The sequence below is a fragment of the Diplotaxodon limnothrissa genome, linkage group LG19 (assembly GCF_057381915.1).
Source record: "Diplotaxodon limnothrissa isolate DT_005_m linkage group LG19, D_limnothrissa_male_GT1.1, whole genome shotgun sequence".
NCBI lineage: Eukaryota > Metazoa > Chordata > Actinopteri > Cichliformes > Cichlidae > Diplotaxodon > Diplotaxodon limnothrissa.
The window spans coordinates 6347129-6365737 of record NC_140614.1 but is presented as its reverse complement, the minus strand read 5'-3'; the positions used below and the strand labels follow the sequence as shown (position 1 = coordinate 6365737).

The 18609-nt window shown below is 40.8% G+C and overlaps 1 protein-coding gene across 1 annotated transcript in view; it reads right to left on the bottom strand.

The window, feature by feature from the left end:
* Window positions 1–18609, bottom strand: part of kcnh5b (potassium voltage-gated channel, subfamily H (eag-related), member 5b) — a 189663-nt gene that overhangs the window by 122150 nt on the left and 48904 nt on the right. The window contains exons 7-8 of the mRNA XM_085379214.1: window positions 11984–12141; window positions 10587–10858 (exon numbers count right to left, since the gene is read on the bottom strand). Coding sequence (XP_085235340.1) covers window positions 10587–10858; window positions 11984–12141 — 430 coding nt within the window. The remainder of the gene's footprint in view (window positions 1–10586; window positions 10859–11983; window positions 12142–18609) is intronic.

Genomic DNA, 18609 nt, shown 5'->3' with positions numbered 1-18609 from the left:
GCTGTGAGGTCAATTTCTTGATTACTGATATGCAAATTGTAATGACCATTGTACAACAACCACTGATCAATGACAATTAAACAGTGGTCATGAGTACCATACACAGAGAGTTGGGGAATGGCTGCCAATGGCTGTTATGCTAATGTAGCCTGTAGCTGCCTGAAGATATCTGGTTCAGTTTAATACCTTTTAGTAAGATTTTATTACACTTACAGCAACATAACATGTTGTCATCAACTCCATTAACATTTTAATACTCTTTCACTTCATATTCTCTCTCATTTACTTCACTCTACACACATCACCATCATTATTTGTTACATCTTCATTGCACATTGGAGTGTTAATGTCAAATCTGATTTTGCCTTACACATTTAAAGAATAATTTGTATTCCAATCAGATTCCCATGCCTCAGTGTGACGAATACAGCATAAAAATTTAACACAGATACCGGATGAGTAGTCAGTGTCAGCAGATATTTGAAGTTTAATTGATGCATCTGTAACACCAACTGAAAGTTTTTGATCACCATCTCACATGTTAGTGCTCTGTGACATCAAAGGTGAGTGCGGCTACAGAGACAAAAGAGAGCATTTACGACCACACAGTTACATTACATAATCCAAATGTTGCATTTGGTCATAATATGGTAAGATTCAACATTACCAGCTGGTGACATTGTTACAGCACTGCTCAGTATTTGCAAAATATTCAGAACACATAAAAACTTAGTCAGTAACACTACTTCAGCCTTATAAAATAGCATGATAATATGATGTATTTTCCTAACATAACTGTGCCATATTAAATTTGGGGTATGGTTATTCAGTTCAATTTAAAAATATTTTTAGAACAAACATTCTTCTTCTTACATTTTTACATTAGCCTTGCATAAATTGAAACATTAACTAAAGATTAATTGAATGAATTCAAATTAATCCAAGCTTTCCCTAAGCAATATTTTCCTTTTTTAAAGGAATTTCAGGAACATGGAACTTTTTAAAGAGCTGGTACTGAGTTGCTCTTTGATGGCATCATGGGTATTATGCCAGAGAAATATATTTTCACAACTCGGCATCCCAAAATCCTCATTAATGAGAACAGCAGTGACTGATCTGTGGACTACAACACAGGCAGAACACTTCAAGCTTATAAACCATGCTTAAATGGCACCTTGTTGGAAATATTTTTTCTCCTGCAGCTTGACGGTGGTGTAAATCTGACTATTTATATTGTAATGCACTGTAAGTCTCGGGAAAAATCCAGAAAGCAAAATGAATCTGTCCCACTATCAGCACTTGCTTGCTGAGATCAGTAAAACTGCCCACAGCCTGTGTGAGAGGCTGACATGCCAAGAGGACTATCAGTCACAGCCAGACAGAACAGACACTGAAAAACATATCATGTCTCTCTATTGTTTACTACGGAGCCGAGGCTGTTTAAGGTCCAGGTGCCAGAAATAAACAATATGTAGAGCGGCCCAAGGAGGTTCTGGCTTGGCCAAGATACTAAACCTCAGGGTAGGAACAGATCAGTTAAAGAGAAAATTATAAAAACACTGCTTTTCCAAAATGTTGGCTTTCACAAAGTGGCTGAGTAAAAAAAAATCTTCATAGTGTTTTTAAAATGGCCAAACTTAACACTTTCTACAGGCTGGAATCTTTTGGATATTTGGCAAACAGAGAAAGTTGGCTTTTTACATTTTTATAGGATGTGTAAGAGAAACACTGCTTAATGCCACCAAACACTTTAAGGAAGGCTAAGAACAAACTTGAACACCTAAAAATAGCCATTGGCTGCAAGCTGTTTCTGGATGTGTGTTGCTTTGTTTCCCTGTCCTTAAAATGGACAAAGTCAGATGATACGACAGGTTGCCAAAAACTATTTGTTTGTTCCAAAAACAAATCTTTCAACCCCTAAATCCAAACAGCAGTGCTTTCTGCAATAACGCTTACATTTTTGATTCAAGTGAACTCCACATCCATAATCTATACTGAATAAAGCTGAAGGACACGGTTCATCCCAACCACAGGCTTTGAGTCGGGATTGATTCTCAGCTGAAAATCAAAACAGCATGAAAACGAACATTTTTAGGGACAATATTGTTGATTTTTTAAAATAAAAAATATTATTCAAAATGCTCACAATATCCAGATCTTTTTGAAGGTTTAATTTTTACCTGTAACCTTATACAGGTAAAACTCCGGAATACTTCATCAGAAAGACTGTACAGTAGACCAGTTATTCCTGTATATAAAAGGTGAACAGAGCCAGCATGATGTCATGCAAAGTCCTGGCTTGAGAAGCCTGTTCCAGTGTCCAAATATCTAATCAGCCTGCTCACACTGCACAGCAAATACACTGGACAATTACATCCACGCTCTTTGGTTCTGTCCACCAGTTCAGAAATTTTGGCGTGAGATATGTGAAGACTTATCAAAGTGTCTGAAATGTAACATTCCAGCCTCCCCTTTAGTATGCTTGCTGGGCAACTTGGATGAGGTCACTGCAGAAATAAACACAGCCCACGTTGTTTTTACGGCCCTATGCATTGCCAAGAAAATGGTCCTCATTAACTGGAAAAATAAAAATAATCTTAATTCTAACCAATATAGAAACCATCTAATAGATCACATTAGTCTTGATACAACATCTGCCATCACATTTGATCAATCCCTTTGGGCTCCTTTGATCGGCTTCATCACCTAGTGGGGGTGGGGGGTCATGGTTTGGTCCTGCCTTCGCTATTGTGGTTGATATGGGGGTAGGGACGGCCTTAGGGCGTCTGGGGAGTCCCTAGGGACGTTTCCCTAGAGGGACTAACCTGGGGGATGTGGCCATGACCTGGTTAGGAGCTCTGGGGCTCTTGGATGGTGTTTTCCTTGTGGCTGCGTACAGCGGAGATGGGGGAGGGTCTGTGCTGGCGGACGTTGGTTACTGGCCTAGTAGCCTGGCTGCCCCTGGGAGGGTCCGGGACGGGCGTGGAGGCTTGGGGGTCTGGGGGTGCTCCGCCCCCCGGTCTGGGGTGCTGGCCGGGCCTTGGGGGCTTGGGTCCTGGCTGTTGTGTTGCCGGAGCAGTGGGCGGGTGGGTGCAGGGGGGCTCAGCCCCAGTGCAGGGGACCTCTGGTGCATTGGCCCTACTAGGGGGCTCTCTAACTGGTGGGGAGGTTGTTATATCTTTGCAGGTGGTCTCCTCACTACAGGAGCTCACTCTGCAGGTGGGGGGAGAGATATAGGAGAGGTGGAGAATGAACTCAACCTGGGTGTCTATTGTCTTGTGTAGTTTGGGAGCTGATTGGATGATGGGGTGGGTGCAGTTTTCTCTGGGGTGGAGTCGGGTGGGCTGCCCCGGACTCTGTGGGGCTGGGCGGTGCTGCTGCTGCGGGCCCCGGTCCGGATGGGCCTGGGCCCCCTTGCCCTGGTGGGTTCCAGAGTGTGGGGGTGCCTACTGGGGTCAGCGGGGGAGCTGGCCCCTCCCTTTCTTCCCTCCCCATCCTCAGCTGCCTCCCTATTCCCGCTCTACCACACCCACCCACACACGCAGGGCTTGGGGTGCAGGTATGTCACCAGGGTGCAGGGGAGGCACTCCCCCTCTGTCCCCTTCTGGCCGCCTGTGCCTCAATTTTATTCTGCAACCTAGACATTCACATTACTCACACTCTCACATAACACATACATATAGGGCCTTGGGGGTGGGCACGTTTTACAGCATCCAGAGGATGGTAGGTGTACTCCAACCCACCTCTGGCGCTGGTGCCCTACCCTCAATTTTAAATGCATTTAGACACTAAGGGTCTTCGGGAAGAGCCGTGCTGCTCTCTGAGAGGAAGCTAGTACCATGCTCTCCTGTGTTTTAAATGCACTTTAGAACAGCACACAGCAACACTACATATGAGCGGGCGTAGGGAGGTTTGAGGTCTTCACTCACCCCGGTTCTGTTAGCCGTCAGAGCTGGGGGGCTGGGAGGAGGTGTTGGCCATCAGACTGGGGTCTGGAATGCGGGGCCTCCCCGCTACTGCAGATAAGGAGGTGGTCCGCTTGCCTCCACCCCAGAGAGAAGGGTTACATGTCCTGGGTCTAGGTGCGGCTTGCCCCTCTGAGGGCGGGGGTACCTGGACCTGGGATATAGAGTATGTTTGGGGAGTGCGACTGTCTGTGCAGTGTCTATTTGTGTCTGTCTACACGTTGGGTGAGTGCCGAGTATTTGGTGGTGCATATGGGGTGGAAATGCACGTCTGTGTCTGCGTGTGCCTGTTCGTCTGTGTCTATATGTCAGGTTGGGTCTTAGACTCAACCTCTCTGGGGACATCTCAGGCCCTCTAAAGTACGGAGCCCTATCTCCCCTCACCACACTCCCTGCCGGTGGCTGATGCCCTCAGACGTTGGTGTGTTGGTGGTCCTTGTCGTCTGGGGCTGGGCGCTCATGTATGTACCGGCTCACTCCTGGTGGCCGATTGGCGGGGCCGGGCGCCTGTGGCCCGGCTGGGCTCCTTCCGGGGGGTGGGATGCCCTCAGGCCTCTGGGCCTGAAGCTCGGTCCTCTCTGGCACAGCTGGCTGCCGGCAGAGCCCGCGGGCACGCCACTGCAACCCCCTCTGGCCTCTGCTCCGTAGCTGCGGGGTGACCTCTCCTTTGGGGCTCTACTCAGCTCTTCCCAGGAGGGTGGCACGGTTCCCCCCCCCTTTGGTGGTCCTCCTCGGGTCCTTGTACTCTGGGGCCTCTGGATATCTGGGGCCTGGATCTCCTCCATACCTGTTTCATGCCCTGGGGGACGGGGCTATGCTATGGCTCCCCACACTCCCTAGCAGATCGTTACATGGAGAAACGTTTGGAATACAAGCATGCTGATCCACACAGGTGTGCACACAGGTGTACACTCGGGTGTTCACAGACTACAGCTTTCTTGGCTGCTGCCTCAAAGCACATTGTGCGCTGTCTATCTTGCGTGTGGCACAATATCATTTATTATTTAGTATCTACTGTTATCTACTGCTAGCTAGTTTATTGTGATGGTGCCGTTTTTTTATTATGTTGCTCTTTGTTGTTTGTTTTCTCTTCTGTTTTTTTTCTCCATACAGGTGATCCGGGTGTTTTGTTTGTTCTTCTTTTTTTTTTCTTTCTTCCCCCCCTTCTCACCGTCTCTTCTCCCCTTTGGTTTTCTTTCTCCCCCTCTCTTTCTTTCATTCTTTCTCCCTGTCCTATCCCCCAGTCATGTCTGTCCCGTTTGTTGCAACTGAAAATAAAATAAATTCATAATTATAATAAAGGTCAATCAAATGGACCAATATGGCAAGGCCATGATGATCCACTTGGTAAAATAAATCCGCTTGGCATCTTTCTTGGCCTTAAGACAACAATTCTGATGGCTAAAGATCCAAACGGGACACAAAAAAAAAAAAAAAAAAAATCTAATCAGCCTGTGAGCACCAACTCAAAATATTTAGTCATGTAGACATGATGAAGACAGCCAGCTGAAGTTCAAACCGAGCATCAGAATAAGGAAGAAAGATACCGGCTGATGATGTCAGGCGGGCTGGTGTGAGTATTTCAGACATGTTGATGTACTGCGATTTCCAAGCACAGCCATCTCCAGGCTTTACAGGGAATGGTCTGGCAGAAGAGAATGGCCAGACTACTGTGAGCTGATAGGAAGGAAACAGTAAAAAATTAACCACTCGTTACAAAAAAGTTATGCAGAAGAGCATTACTGAAAGCACAACACATCTGACCTTGAAGCAGATGGGCTACAGCGACAGAAGACCACACCTAGCAGCTAACTGCAAGAAACTAAGGCTACATTTTGCACAAACTGGCCAAAATTAGACAACAGAAGACTGAAAAACAAGGCACTCCAATGGCCTCCACAGCCACCAGATCTCAGCCCAGTAGAGCATTCTTGGGTTGTGCTTGAAAGGGACAATTTGGATGAGCAGCAGTGACACAAAACTGAATGTGTGTATTTCAAACCTTGAAATACAAACCTTGGACAGTGTGTTACTGTATTTGCTCTTTCATACATATTTAAATATGTATGAAAGTTTGAAGTAATTTGACTGAAAACTCTAATACAGTGCTGGAAAATATTCCAGAAAGTGCGCAAAATAGAGCTGTGACTGACAAAAAACTACTTTACAAACACCATTTTTGTCACAGTACTGGGTCGTGTGACCCAGTGTTTGAGTTTTATGTATTTTTTTGTATTCATTTTCAATCTAGTTAAATTCTAGGTTGCTGTTCAGACCTTAGTTATTTCTGTCATCTCCGCCTGTACTCAGTGTCCCTGGTTCCTGCGTCTACGTTTCATGTGTATGCGGTTAAGTTCATGTCATGTTTCATGTCTATGTGGTTATGTTAAGTTCATGTCTGCATCAGCCCAAATAAAGGCTCGCTTTCAGTTTAAGTTCACTCCCATCTCCTCGCCTGTGTTCGCGCCTGGGTCCACCACACACACTCTCCACACGGTCTGCCCCCGCTGGCCGTGACAATGTTGCCCTCAACAAGACTTAAAACTAATGATTACAATGATAAACTCGACAAAAATGCTTAACTACAGCCACAGTGTTCTAAAGACACACATAACTTATTTGCACAGGATAAAAAAAAGAACGACCATAATTAAATTGTTCTAGCATAAAAGATGTGATAAATAATGTACAGCAGCTTTTCGCTAAGGCAGTTGTGTCTACAGAAAAAAACTATTTCTTGCCAAGTGAAACAACTGCAAAATACAAGACAGGTACAGGATTCCTGATTCGAGTTGTGTAAAATATTGTGGTTGTGATAACACTTATGAGTTCTGAAGATTTGTGACTTGTACAACGAGAGAGATTTCACTTAAACGTGTAATTTTGAGAAACATAATCATAGAAAACACTACTCACACTGCTGTTGACAATGTGAATGCCTATTTTAGAGGTCATAGCTAAAGTAACTATTTGACCTTTCTACCTAAACTGTTCTGTTTGTCATTCCCCTGACAAAGCCTCCAGGGGACTGCTTGATAGAAAAAGAACACGGTGTAAGAATCTGTATTTGCAGTTTTGCAGACTGTGCGTACACTTAAATAATTGATGACCTGAAAGTAACTTTTCCTCCAGGATAGAGACATTGTTACACAAGCCCCATCAGGCCAGCAGAAGCATCAAGAATGCCAGACAGAAATGCTTTTGCAATACAATTTAGGAGGGGAGAACTCATCTTCCTCAAAAACACTGAAAGGTTTTTAAAGAGAAACCACTGAACAAACAGGATCAAACAGATTGTTTATACCACTCAAATGGATAATAAATTGTGCCAAGCAGGCAGAGTCTTCATGGAGTTTTGGCAAACTGAAAACTGGCTTTAAAAGTTGTACGTGACACGTATGAGGAAAACTGCCAAATGCTTTAATGAAAGATATGAAAACAAGCGAACACTTAAAAATAACCATTGGCCACATGATGTCTGCTTTTGGACTAATTGCTTAGTTTCACAGATTTTATCCTATACTTTGACTCCAAGTGCTAGTCCACAGTGCATTATTGCCCATTTGTTCTACTTATCTCAGTAATAAATAGAAACGCAAACTAGATTATGTCAGCCTGATAGCATAGAAAATCAAACTTGCCAACATGTGGATAGCATTGCGAAAGGGTTATTTTAATCCAAGCAATTAGCTTTTCTAATATTGTGGTGCTTTATAAAACAGCATGTGAAAATTTGAGTCTCATTGAAGCTTAACAGACTCAACTCCTGTCTAACCACTGCCACCGCCTCATGTTAACATTTATTCATGCATTTATTCCACCTCTTTTAGGCGGAAACATCCCCCACCTTTTTTGTGCACATTAACTATAAAATTTGGTGATAATGAACCTGCTACTTTGTGGGTGCTGTTTTCATCCACAATTTGTGAATCAACAGTGGATTTTAAATCAAACAACTGATATGTGATTGAAGTGTTAGACTTTCAACTTTAATTCAATGGGTTTCACAGAGATTTTGTGGTAACTGTTTAGGAATAGCTACCATTTCCCCCATTTTCAAAAGCTCAAAGTAATTTTTGTAAAATCCCTTGAATTAAGGCTGAAAGGCTACACTTCAATCACATGCTGATTTAAAGTCCACTGCAGTGGTGCATAAAAATTGTCATTGCCCAACAGGTTGTGGATGTAACTGTACGGGAGTGACATTGACTCATAATGGCCCTTTACTGGACTGATAACATTTGAAACTAGAGTCCTGGTCCATTCGAACTAGCAGAGCCATGATCCTGTCTGCAGGTTCATATCAACAAATGCTCCATCATATCCTCCCTCCATATCAGACAAACCAAAAAACAAAAACATCTGCCAGTCAAGGCAGATGGCTGCTCCTCCGTAAGCCTGGTTCTGCCAGAGGTTTCTTCCTGTTAAAGGGAGTTTTTCCTTTCCACTGTCACCAAGTGCTTGTTCATACAAGGTTGTGTGATTGTTGGGGTTTCCTTTTTTTTATTATCAGGTCTTAAGGTGACTGTTTTTGTTATTTGTTGTTTCAATAAAACTGAACTGACTTCTACTTTCTAAAGTCTTGTATTCACACATAAAATGCACAGTGTAAGAAGATCCTGACTTATCTTCAGATAAATCCCAGGACCAATTCTTAAGGTTACCACACAACTCAGTTACTTTAAGAAATATAACATGTGGGAACATTGTGCTTCATTCCTTTATGTAGTGTCCACCATGAGCCTGTGAAACCGTAACTAATGAGCTATAGTCAGGCTTTGGCAACTTGGGAAAGGTCAAGGGGACAAATAAGATTCAGAGCAGTGATTCTGTTCAACAAGCTGAAGATGAAGCCGGATGAGATTTCCATGTGAGCATTTTTTTTCTCTGAAATGCAGAATAATGAAATTACTTTTTTTTTTTTTTTTTTAAAGGAAAAAAAGGACCGTGCCAGGATTCGCCGTTCACTGTGAAATATTACATCGCTAAGTCATTTGTTCAGATGATTCTTCGGGTTAACCACAGGGAGCACAATTTTCCATTTTTCATCTCTGCCTCACGCTGCCTTCTATTGTTCTTTTTGGTTATCTCCTGCTTTCATCAGCAGTATGGTGCTTCCAAGCAAAAGCCTTTAATATGTTCAGCAGCAATTTTCCTGTTAATATTTTCCATTATTTAAATCAACTGTGATATTCTGTTCAATAATAACCTTAAAGCTTGCTGCATATAAACATCATGTGGGATTTGTGAAGAAGTCAATATTAGATACCAAGAATATCATGGTAATGATTAGCAGGGTATGTTAAACCCTGATATAGCCTGTTAAAAATGTAAAAATAGGATATAGAGTGGGTATTGTACTATATTTGTTTTACATTCTAATATAACTAAAGTATGTCAGTCAAAAATGAACTAAACTGGTCCACACAGCTGAGGAAAATATGCTGCCTTACACACAATATACATGACAATAATTAAACCTTATACGGTGCACATGTCAGGTACACACACACACACACAGGTGAGCAAATTCAAATTCCTTCCAACTACAGTCTCTTGAGAGAACAGCAGTCAAACATACAATGAACCTATTTGCACACAGCTGACCAGAATCTATCAAAATATGGACACTTTACGCGGCCCAAAAGCCTAACATCGACAGACAGTCAGGAATCCTTTTGCAACAAAGGCAGGACTGTAAAATTACTGCTTAATTATAATGTTAAATTGCTCTGCGGCAGCTCATACTAAGCCGAAGCACTCATCTGAGTGCACAGTTATGATACTCCAAATGTGGCTTGGCATGTCCAGAGTTTAGGTAAAAAGTGTCCTCACAAGGGGCACTGATGTTAAAAGTCTGTGAGCGTATACATCAGGGCGAGGTGTGTGTGTGTCTGCTTTGTGTCATGGTTATGAATAACCATGTTTTTTAATCCAAGAATGATCTGCAAATGAGGCCAACACTGGGACATTTCCATGACAACTCCAACATGCTTTTCTCTTGGGCTCTTTTTTTTAACATTGTTTTTAACAACGCCTTTAGTCACACGTTTGAATGTTTAAAGCGTCTCAACGCATTTTTTTCTAGCATTTGGCCAGGTGTGATGTGATGTTATCCTTTTGTGATGGGGTGTACCCTAAGCACAAATTTTGACCTTATAAATATCATAAGTCGAAAGTTGGTGTAGTTAAAATGTTAAGTATTCATTGTGGTCCATTCATTGTGAATTCTGAGTGTGATTGCACAAATGACTGTGCAACAAGAATTTTCAACCTGATTTAGCTGTCAGTAAATTCATTAGTAATTACCTCTTGGATGTCTTAAGTGTTCAACTATATCTTTAATCATTAAAATTACTAGCGTAGAAATAAAGCATTGGACTGACTAACTAACAACACCTGAACCTTTCAAACACCACGTTATGTCAGCACATATCAAAACTCCATCACGAGCGTTCCTTCAGACAACTTTAATGTCTGCAAAGAATATTACAGCAGCAGAGGACAACTACTGGGTGGAAATGGCCTCCAGTACCATTTCACTGGCCAAAACATCAGCCAATACCCGTTTGCCCCATGAAAATCACCAAAAAGCCCAAACAACACATAGCTTGTACTTACATCCCACCATCATCATGGCCACAGAAAAGATCTTCTCTCCGTCTGTGGTGGGGGCAATGTTTCCAAATCCAATGGTCGTCAAACTGGTCATGGTGAAATACAGGGACGTGATGTACAGAGAATCCTTGCCAGGGCCGCCCTCCCATTCTCCAGAACCGCTGGCATTGTATTGGTAAGGCGATCCAATGCTGATAGCCAGCTGATAAAGCCAACTGTCCATCTTGATGGTGTTGGTGGCTTCATCGATAACTTCGTAGTCTCCGATGCTGTACCTGTTTGGGACAAAATCAGAATTTGAATACATTTAAGTACCTAGTTTAAGTAGTTTAAGTACATTCAGCTAGTCTGACAACTGAACAATTAGATTGAGATTTGAATAAAATATCTTCTTCCCCATTTACTTTCAGCAGCCTTGACTAAATGAGAGATTATATTCTAAGAAAGCTGATTTCAACAAATCTGTAAATGTGCTTAAATATCACCGTCTTCTTTCAAATACATTTATATGTATCAATTTAGTTATCCTGTTGGCCATTTGCTTACTTTATGTAAGACAATGTGGTGCTCTGGTTAAAAAAATGCTGCCCAACCCAAATTTAAAGCATGCGGCAGTTCAACATTACAGGTTTAATGTGCAAATATAGTAGGCTTTAAAGAAAATGACAGACAACATAATGCAGGAAAGAACTGTTTCATTACAGAAGCAATCACAACTATGATTTAGATGAAGGGAAAACTCTTTAAAAAATATGTAAACCGTTTTTATTCCTTTCATTAATTGGGCGCATAAAATCTGACACTTTTCTTATTTGCTTACAGTAGTGAATAAACAACTTCAGTAAATATTCATTACGGTTATTGAAATCGTTAATCCTTTATCATATGACAGACTTTAGGTGTGTTTATGGACTGTTCACTTTAATCTTAATAAAAATAAACTAATGCACCTTTGGAAGTATACATTAGAAGTATTTAACTAAGTAACTTGAGTGACTTACAAGAATACAAGAAATGTACAAAAATGACCATGGACTACATTTCAGTGAGCAATACGTTAGAAAAATATTGTTGTGTTAAATGTTCATGATTATGTGAAATTAAGGAACGATTTGAAGTGGGTTTCTGTGCTTTCATGTGGGAACTGTTCCCCTAATCTTGCTATGGGGCAAATTAAATTAGCATATTACTCAATATCATGTGGAAGAAACTAAACAAAGCAGAACAGCAGTGTATGATTTTTAAAACACAGATAGGGACAAGGAAGCAATGAGCATGCATGAGTAATTAGGTGCAGTGAGGTTAGGTAAATCCCTAGAAGAGCCAGCAGCAGCCTTTAGATGTTACTACAAGGGAAGGTTTCTTCAATGACTTTTGAAATCATTTCAAACACAGTGTACCAGATGCAGGCAAGCCAGTGGGCCACCAGTCCAAACACGCAGACCAGGAGGACCAGAACAGCAGCACCATACTCCAGGTAGTGGTCCAGTTTTCTGGCCACCCGGCCCAGACGCAGCAGGCGGACCACCTTCAGAGAGCTGAACAGGCTACTGATGCCCTGAGCAGCAGTGAAAGGAGGAAGGAAAACGGAAAAAAAGAAATATTAGAAATGTAGGAAGGTATGGGGAAGGAGCGGGACGAGTACGAAAAGAGAGAAATTGGTTATTATAAGTTGCATCTATGTCAAATCTGTCTTAACAGTGTCATCACAATGGGGAAAATGAAACCCTGAAACACGTGTAGAAATGTTGAGACTGATATTTTGTTGCAACAATACTTTTACATGTAATCAAAACAGGCAGAAAATCGGAGCCGCCCACAGCAGCAATTAAAACTTTTGAAAAAGTTTGTTAGAGACCTTTTATGTGCTTACATAAGAGCTGCACAAGGGAAAATGAATTATGGAGTAAAGAAAACTCTAATTACAGTGTGCTTTTGTTGTTTTTAGTTTACCTGCAAGTTAATTGTTTCATTCAAAAAGTGCTTTATGTTCACGACTACAAAAATAACCCTACTATTAAGACTTGAACTACCCAAATTAGGATATGTGCAACAAATAAGACGCATCTTTACAACCACATCAAGTAGTAAAGATACTGAGGTGTTCCTATTCATAACAGCAAGCCCAATTTTCATTACTTTACAATATATATCATTAAGCAGCTATCATGTTTGTATTCATTTTCTTGATAGAGAAACTGGCAGATATGGTCAAGCGATTTGCAGCAAAACAAGAGAGACTATTATGTTCTAAGCCGCACTTCAGCATCCATCAAAATTACAGCTAAATGACATTTTGTCATTTAGAAATAAATTGTTATGCAGCTCAAAGCTCAACGGGGGGAAAACCAGCAAAACTGAGAAAAACACAGAGAAAACATAGTTATTAGCCTCTATAATCCATCATTATCTTTCACAACACAATTAGGAACCTAAACCAGCCAAGAATTTAAATAGAGAATCACATTTAAGATTAATGATTGTAAATGTTTTTCAAAATTTGTCAGTAAAGCAGAATAATAGATGCTGGTAAACGCTTGATAAAACGATACACTGAACTGGTTCTCCAGTGTTTGACCATTTGGATTACTACATGTTACTTTTCATACACAGAAACACTAGGATCTCTATCTTTTTGTGCATCCCAAAGACAAACTATAATATTGAACTAAGGCTGGTTGAAACATATGTTTGGGATGCTTATTTCTCCATAGATTTGTTTTTTATTCTTTTTCTAAAAAGTATTTTTATTACTATTAGTTTAGTAATAAGTTACACTTAGTTACACTGACCCAAGCTTCAATGTAAAAATTATCCCAATGTTTTGTATCCTGTTTACAAGCCCTGAAAATATATTATAGCTCTGAGTATGTCTGTGGATGTTTCTCTGCTCAAAGCTTTTGTAGACTGGTTCGCTTTGACTGATCTACATACGATTTCAGTATTTAGTCATTTTTTTCATTTACTCCCTTTAATTTATTTGTTGACATGAAATGCTGCTTTAGATATCACAGGTACCTGAAATAAAATTACTTATGTTAGCACATAAAGCAATAAAGAACAACAAGCCTATGCACTAACTACACAACAACAACAACAACTTGTTGCCATCTTATTTTCTGATTGATTGACATGGGTGTTTTTTGGTGAGGGGTTGTTTTACTCGCAAGCACTTTCAGGTTGTAAGCTCTTGTCTTAGAAAATCTGTTTTTTCACCGTTTCTTCCTGCACTAAATGTGACGACAGTATTCTGAAAAAGGATGGTGCAAAATATTTATCATAGCTCTGGTTTTACTTGGCTGTCAACTGTCCAAATGGAGAGTCGGCGAGGCTACCTTAAATAGGTCATGTGATTTGGACACATTGTCGCAGGCATTGACTCCAGCGGGTTAAATCACATTTTTTGGTGTTTATAAAAAATGCTCGATGATGATGACGATGACAGTATTTATTTTTTTATTTATTTTTTTCTCTCCCCCTCATCAGTATGTGGATGAAAATACAGCAAAAATAACCGTGTTCCTAATATGAAGTATATGCAACAATCATTTTAATCTCTTAAACAGATGAAGACATGCAGTGTTGCTCAATATCTGATCCATGAAGACTTCAAGGACCAGAGATGGACTATAGACAGAGTTGAAGATGGACTCCTGGATCTGTTACAGCACTTACAAAGAGAGACTAAACCACTGCAGCCATAACACCAATGTCAAGCTTCAGTTTATGGATATGCATTGTTAGAAAAAACATCTTAAAAAAACAGTAATATTCCGGCAGCTGGGGCACCAAAATAATACCGTAAAATAACAGAAAATAACTTACTCATAAAAATACGGTTATTTCCAGTAATGACAATACAGTTTGTTGCCCTAATTTTACATGGGATTTTGCCTTTTTCAAGTGCTTTTAAACGTTAAATTAGGAACAATTTAATGTGATTAAACAATGAACTTACCTATAAACAAGGTCAATGAATGCGGCAATATGAATAATAATAATACTTAAATGTACAGAAATATACAGTTAACAGTTGGTTTAAATAATAACGGATTGCATTCATATTGCGCTCTTTGAGACCCCTGAAAGCGCTTTACAATTCCCCGTTATAATTCCCCTCTGGCCATCACCAGTAGGTGGTAGGTGAAGTGTCTTGCCCAAGGACACAACGACCGAGAGTGTCCAAGCCGGGGCTCGAACCGGCAACCTTCTGATTACAAGGCGAACTGCCAACTCTTGAGCCACGATCGCCCTCAAAAGCAATAATAATTATTATTATTTGATGTAAAAAAAAAGTTCGTTTTATATATTTTTCCATAGCATTACATTTGAATTTAACAGTTCAATCTTTCAAATAACGGACAAATATTTGTGAAATTATGATGCATTTGTGAATGTATTTTAACAATCTAAATTTGCATATATACAGACAAATACATTTAAAAAAAACAGAAAATTATGTTTTATTACATTGCAGTGATTTTACGGTAATTTACATTTGAAATGTGAAATCACAGTCTATTTATGTGAATTTAATGATATTCTAGAAGAACAGTACAAAACTGTAAAATACACAGTAAAATACTTTTATATTAGGATTTTTATTTTTACAGTGTGCTTTTAGGAAACTACTTCTCTTCTCTTCAGAGGACAGAGTGCTGTGGGTGTGCCTTCCCTACATACTGACTTCCCTAGACTCATCCAGTTCATCCAGCTAAAGGATATTTTGGCCCAGAATCTTACAGGTTCCTCAGCTTTGGTTTGATGCAGAGCAGAAACTGCTCATTTCACAGCACTGAGGAGACTACTGTGAGAATGATGAACACTCCAAACACAGATGCCCATGACAAACCAGAGGACATCAGGTCTACTAGCTGATAGACCAACAGATATTTGTAATTTTTGATTATCAAGACAAACACATACATTAAAATGAAAGAATTATATCGGTTTAACATAAGGTAACTACACTCAACAAAAATATAAACGCAACACTTTTGTTTTTGCTCCCATTCCCCATGGGATGGACGTAGAGACCTAAAATTCATTCCAGATACACAATATAACCATCCCTCCCAAACAGTGGTCACAAATCAGTCCAAATGTGTGGTAGTGGGCACATTTGCTATATTGAGATAATCCATCCCACCTCACAGGTGTGCCACATCAGGATGCTGATCTGACATCATGAGTAGTGCACAGGTGTACCTCAGACTGCCCACAACAAAAGGCCACCCTGGAATGTGCAGTTTTGTCTCACAGCAAAATGCCACAGATGCCACAAGCAATGAGGGAGCGTGCAATTGGCATGCTGACAGCAGGAATGTCAACCAGATCTGTCGCCCGTGCATTGAATGTTCATTTCTCAACCATAAGCCGTCTCCACAGGCGTTTCAGAGAATATGGCAGCACATCCAACCGGCCTCACAACCGCAGACCTCGTGTAACCACACCAGCCCAGGACCTCCACATCCAGCAGGTTCACCTCCAAGATCGTCTGAGACCAGCCACCCAGACAGCTGCTGGAACAATTGGTTTGCACAACCAAACAATTTCTGCACAAACTGTCAGAAACCGTCTCAGGGACGCTCAACTGCATGCCCGTCGTCCTCATCGGGGTCTTGACCTGACTCCAGCTCGTCGCCGTAACAGACTTGTGTGGGCAAATGCTCACATTCGATGGCGTCTGGCACATTGGAGAGGTGTGCGCTTCACGGATGGATCATGGTTAACATTGTTCAGGGCAGATGGCAGCTGAGAATGTCCCAGTTCTTGCATGGCCAGCATACTCACCGGACATGTCACCCATTGAGCATGTTCGGGATGTGCTTGACCGGCGTATACGACAGCGTGTACCAGTTCCCACGAATATCCAACAACCTCGCACAGCCATTGAAGTGGAGTGGACCAACATTCCACAGGCCACAATTGACAATCTGATAGACTCCATGCGACGATGTGTTGCACTGCATGAGGCAAATGGTGGTCACACCAGATACTGACCGGTTCTGGGTCCCCAGATCCCCAATAGCGCAAAAAACTGCACATTCCAGGGTGGCCTTTTGTTGTGGGCAGTCTGAGGTACACCTGTGCACTACTCATGATGTCAGATCAGCATCCTGATGTGGCACACCTGTGAGGTGGGATGGATTATCTCAATATAGCAGATGTGCCCACTACCACACATTTGGACTGATTTGTGACCACTGTTTGGGAGGGATGGTTATATTGTGTATCTGGAATGAATTTTAGGTCTCTACGTCCATCCCATGGGGAATGGGAGCAAAAACAAAAGTGTTGCGTTTATATTTTTGTTGAGTGTAAATACACTCAACATTTTAAAAAAAAGTTTAAATGTGAACAAACATTTTTGTGCTATATTAACATGAGATAACTTGACAAACTTGATAACTTGTTAATTTAACATGTAAAAGTTGTGCAGTTATAAAAAACATAAAGTTGACTAAACATAACTTTACTTCCTGCAACCGATGTACTGTACAGATTTTTTCATGTCAATCCAATCCAATTATTTTTTCAGTGTACTACTACATTATTAGGTCCTGATTATTCAAGACCTTTTATTTGAGGAGAAGGAAATTAAATTAAATTCTCCATTTAACCGGGAGCCAATATAGGAGAAATATTCTCTCTCTTTCTTCTCCCCATCAGCAGTCTCACTGCAGCATTTTGGATCAACTGAAGGCCTTTCAGGGCGTTTTTAGGACAGCCTGATAATAGTGAATTACAGCAGTCCAGTTTAAACATAATAAATTCACAAACTAGTTTTCAGCATCACTCTGAGACAGGATGTTTTTAATTTTAGAGACGCATGAAAGCAGTCATACATATTTCTTTAACATGTGGTAATCACACAGCCGAAAACCACTGTAACAGGCTTTTTAATGTCATTGCTGACATGGCCATAAGAGGTACTGCAGTTTTTTCCAGCTGGCTTCAGCCCCAGAGGTTAAGACTAAAGCACTGATATCACTAGTCTGGGTTCAGTATAAGTGTTAATAATAATGATACTCATAACTGATTCACAGTCTTATTATAGTAAGACGGCATTAGAAAAAAAACTGAGCAGAAAGGCCCGAAGCATCAACAGCACACCATACTTTTAACATCAGCGAATGAGACAAAGTAAATAAATAACACTACGACTCTTTTCAGCCGTGTTATTGTCGGCTTTGCAACACATCACTGCCGAGGCGCCTGAAAGAGAAAGGTCTGTCTAAAAGCAGGAACATGGTTTCAGGGGGTGTACACGCACTAAAATTCACGTGTATACAAAGAAAACAAAACCTGGAGCTCAGTTATTTTTGGTGTCATCCCCACTTAAACTCTAACAAGTCTTTACAGAATTATCACAGTGTGCAGGTGCTTATGCAGCTGAAAACAAAACTGTCTTTGGACGTATCAAATGAAAAATGTGCCGAGAGATCAGCAGTTTTATAGGTTCAATACATACGGTTCCTCAAAAGCTGTAAAATATAAATGAGAGATTAGGCTAGAAATGAAAACAGCTTAAGGCAAATCCTGTCTTAAATTGCATCTCTGTTCGACATTACAAAGCATCAAAAAAAGAAGCACTTGAAGGCGCAACCTTTGCCAGGTAAACACTGCCCACTCTCTGGGCTGTGTTGACCTTGAAGAGGTCGGAGGTCCAAAGTATCGTGATATTTAGAATCTTCATATATCATTCTCTGTATGCCTAAATGTCAATACAAACAGTGGCAGTACGAAACATGGTTTTAAATAGCTCTACAGAGCATTATTATCTTGTTGACCTTCAGATCCATATTGTAGGAGAGGTCAGAGGTCAAATGTGACCTGACATTTAAAAACTTTATACAGTAGACACCACACTTGGAAGAATCATAGTTTCTAAGTTAGAAGGTATTTTGTCAATTTTCCACCAATAAATCATTAAGTTGACCTTGACGATCTTGGTGGATGTGATTATTTACATGACTCCACTCTATACGTCTACAAGGTTTTATCAGAATTCATTCAAAACCTT